This window comes from Otolemur garnettii, unplaced genomic scaffold (genome assembly GCF_000181295.1).
Source record: "Otolemur garnettii isolate 467f Iridium unplaced genomic scaffold, OtoGar3 scaffold00070, whole genome shotgun sequence".
NCBI classification, from domain to species: Eukaryota; Metazoa; Chordata; class Mammalia; order Primates; family Galagidae; genus Otolemur; species Otolemur garnettii.
The window spans coordinates 9,081,323-9,083,653 of NW_003852465.1; the positions used below are offsets into that span (position 1 = coordinate 9,081,323).

General features: G+C 45.1%; 1 protein-coding gene across 1 annotated transcript in view; it reads right to left on the reverse strand.

Moving 5' to 3' along the window:
• DDX23 (DEAD-box helicase 23) overlaps positions 1–2,331 on the reverse strand; it is a 20,831-nt gene that overhangs the window by 11,952 nt on the left and 6,548 nt on the right. Inside the window, exons 2-3 of the mRNA XM_003793590.3 lie at positions 1,313–1,521; positions 238–348 (exon numbers count right to left, since the gene is read on the reverse strand). Coding sequence (XP_003793638.1) covers positions 238–348; positions 1,313–1,521 — 320 coding nt within the window. The remainder of the gene's footprint in view (positions 1–237; positions 349–1,312; positions 1,522–2,331) is intronic.

Genomic DNA, 2,331 nt, shown 5'->3' on the forward strand with positions numbered 1-2,331 from the left:
GAACCCGCCACCTTAGGTGTACGTGGCTGGCGCCTTAGCCGGTTGAGCTATAGGCGCCGAGCCTAATTATCTATTTTTTAAGAAACCTATGTGCTTTCTAAAAAAGCTCTGCAGTAACTACCTGTTAAGATTAACTATCTGTTAAGAGAAATTTACTATCCTTTGAAGCCAAACAGTTTAGATGCAGCCACAAGAAGGAAGTATTCCCCTAAAGCCCACTCTCATTCTCTCAGGTACCTGGATCGTTTACGGTCCTTGTCCCGTCTGTGCCCATCCTTATCTCGATCTCGGTCCTTTTTATTCCGATCCCGCTCCTTATCTCGTTCCCGTTCTTTGTGCCGTCGTTCTCTGGAAGACAATAAATTTAAGAAATCACTTGGTATTTCTGGTATATTTCTTCAGCACAGCCCTGAGTAGGTTTCTATACTATCTTCTCCCCAAAGTAATGTTTTATAAATTGGGGAATGTGCTTCCCAAGAAAGATATGAGGGAATTCTGAGGTCTTATAGATCAGAGGTATACTAAGTATTAATGGCAGTGACAAACCATGGACTATGTGAACAGATGAGCTACCTTCCTTCATCATCTGGACCTTCATCTTACAAGTTCCCTCTTAATCCATAAGAGCTGAGTCACTGAGGAAAACTGAAAACACTTGCAGGTCCAGCTGGAGTAGGGGTAGATTAATGTATGAAAAATAGATGTTTGGCCAGGCACAGTGGCTCACGCCTGTAACCCTCGCACTCTGGGAGGCCAAGGCAGGTAGATTGCTTGAGCTCACGAGTTCAAGACCAACCTGAGCAAAAGCAAGACCCCCTTCTCTACTAAAAATAGAAAAACTGAGGCAAGAGGATCACTTGAGCCCAAATTGGAGGTTGCTGGAAGCTATGATGCCATGGCACTCTACCCAGGCCAAAAGCTTGAGACCTTGTCTCAAAAAAAAAAAAAAAAAGACATTCGATACTAGAGGCATCAGGGAAATCAGGAATGAAGAAGTCTGAAATGGGGCAGCGCCTATGGCTCAGTGGGTTTGGCACTGGCCCCATATACCAAGGGTGGCGGGTTCAAACCCAACCCTGGTCAAACTGCAACAAAAAATAGTTGGGCATTGTGGCGGGCGCCTGTAGTCCCAGCTACTTGGGAGGCTGAGGCAAGAGAATCGCCTAAGCTCAAGAGCTGGAGGTTGCTGTGAGCTGTGACGCCATAGCACTCTACCGAGGGCAATAAAGACAGACTCTGTCTCTAAACAAAAAAAAAGAAGTCTGAAATGTACACTCCTTTCCCATGTAATAGACATGCAAATTTACTTTACCTTTCTGTAGACTTGGAACGGGAACGGGAGCGGGAACGACTGCCTCCTCGACGCCTATCCCTGGAACGATGCCGCTTTCTGTCTTTAGATGGGGAAGACTTCCGGTCCCGGTCCCTATCCCGCTCTCTGTCAGGAGTCCGAGATCGTTTCCTATCCTCCTTGGAAGGTGATGCATCACGGTCCTTTTTGTCAGCTAGCTCTCCTGCCATCTGTTATGAGTAAGAAGAGTACTTATGTACTACATACAGCTCTAAACTGTTTACATGTAATTCACTTATTTCAAAACAACCCTATGAGGTACATCTATTAGTATTCCTACCATATAAATGAGAAAGCTGAAGCTCAGTACATAAAGTAATGTGCCTGAGGGCATGCAGACAGTAAGTGGCAGAGTTAACAGGCAGTTTGGCTCCAGAGACCCATTGTTACTCACTGTACTACACTGTTTCCCTGTGTTTCCTTTTTATATATTCATTTCTAAATGTGTACAATGGATATGCCATACTTTTGTAATTAAGCTGCAAAAGAGTATTAAAAATGTTAGTGAGGGGACAGGTGCAATAGCTCACGCCTGTAATCCCAGCACTTGGGAAGCCTAGACAGGTGGATTGCCTGAGCTCACAGGTTCCAGACTAGCCTGAGCCAGAGAGAGACCTCATAGCTGGGTGTTGTAGCAGGAGCCTGTAGTCCCAGCTACTTGGGAGGCTGAGGCAAGAGAATCACTTAAGCCCAAGAGTTTGAGGTTGCTGTGGGCGATGACACCATAGTACTCTACTAAGGGTGACAGAGTGAGAATCTGTCTCCAAAAAAACGAGAAGTGTTAGTGACGCAAGGCACAGTGGTTCATGTATGTAACACCAGAATTCTGGGTGCCTAAGGCAAGAAAATCATTGAAGCCAGGAGGTTGAGACCAGCCTGAGTAACACAGCAAGACCCTGAGACCCCATCTCTTTAAAAAAAAATAAAATATTCAGCCTGGGGAACAAGAGTGAGATCTTCCCCTTAAAAAAAAAAAAAAA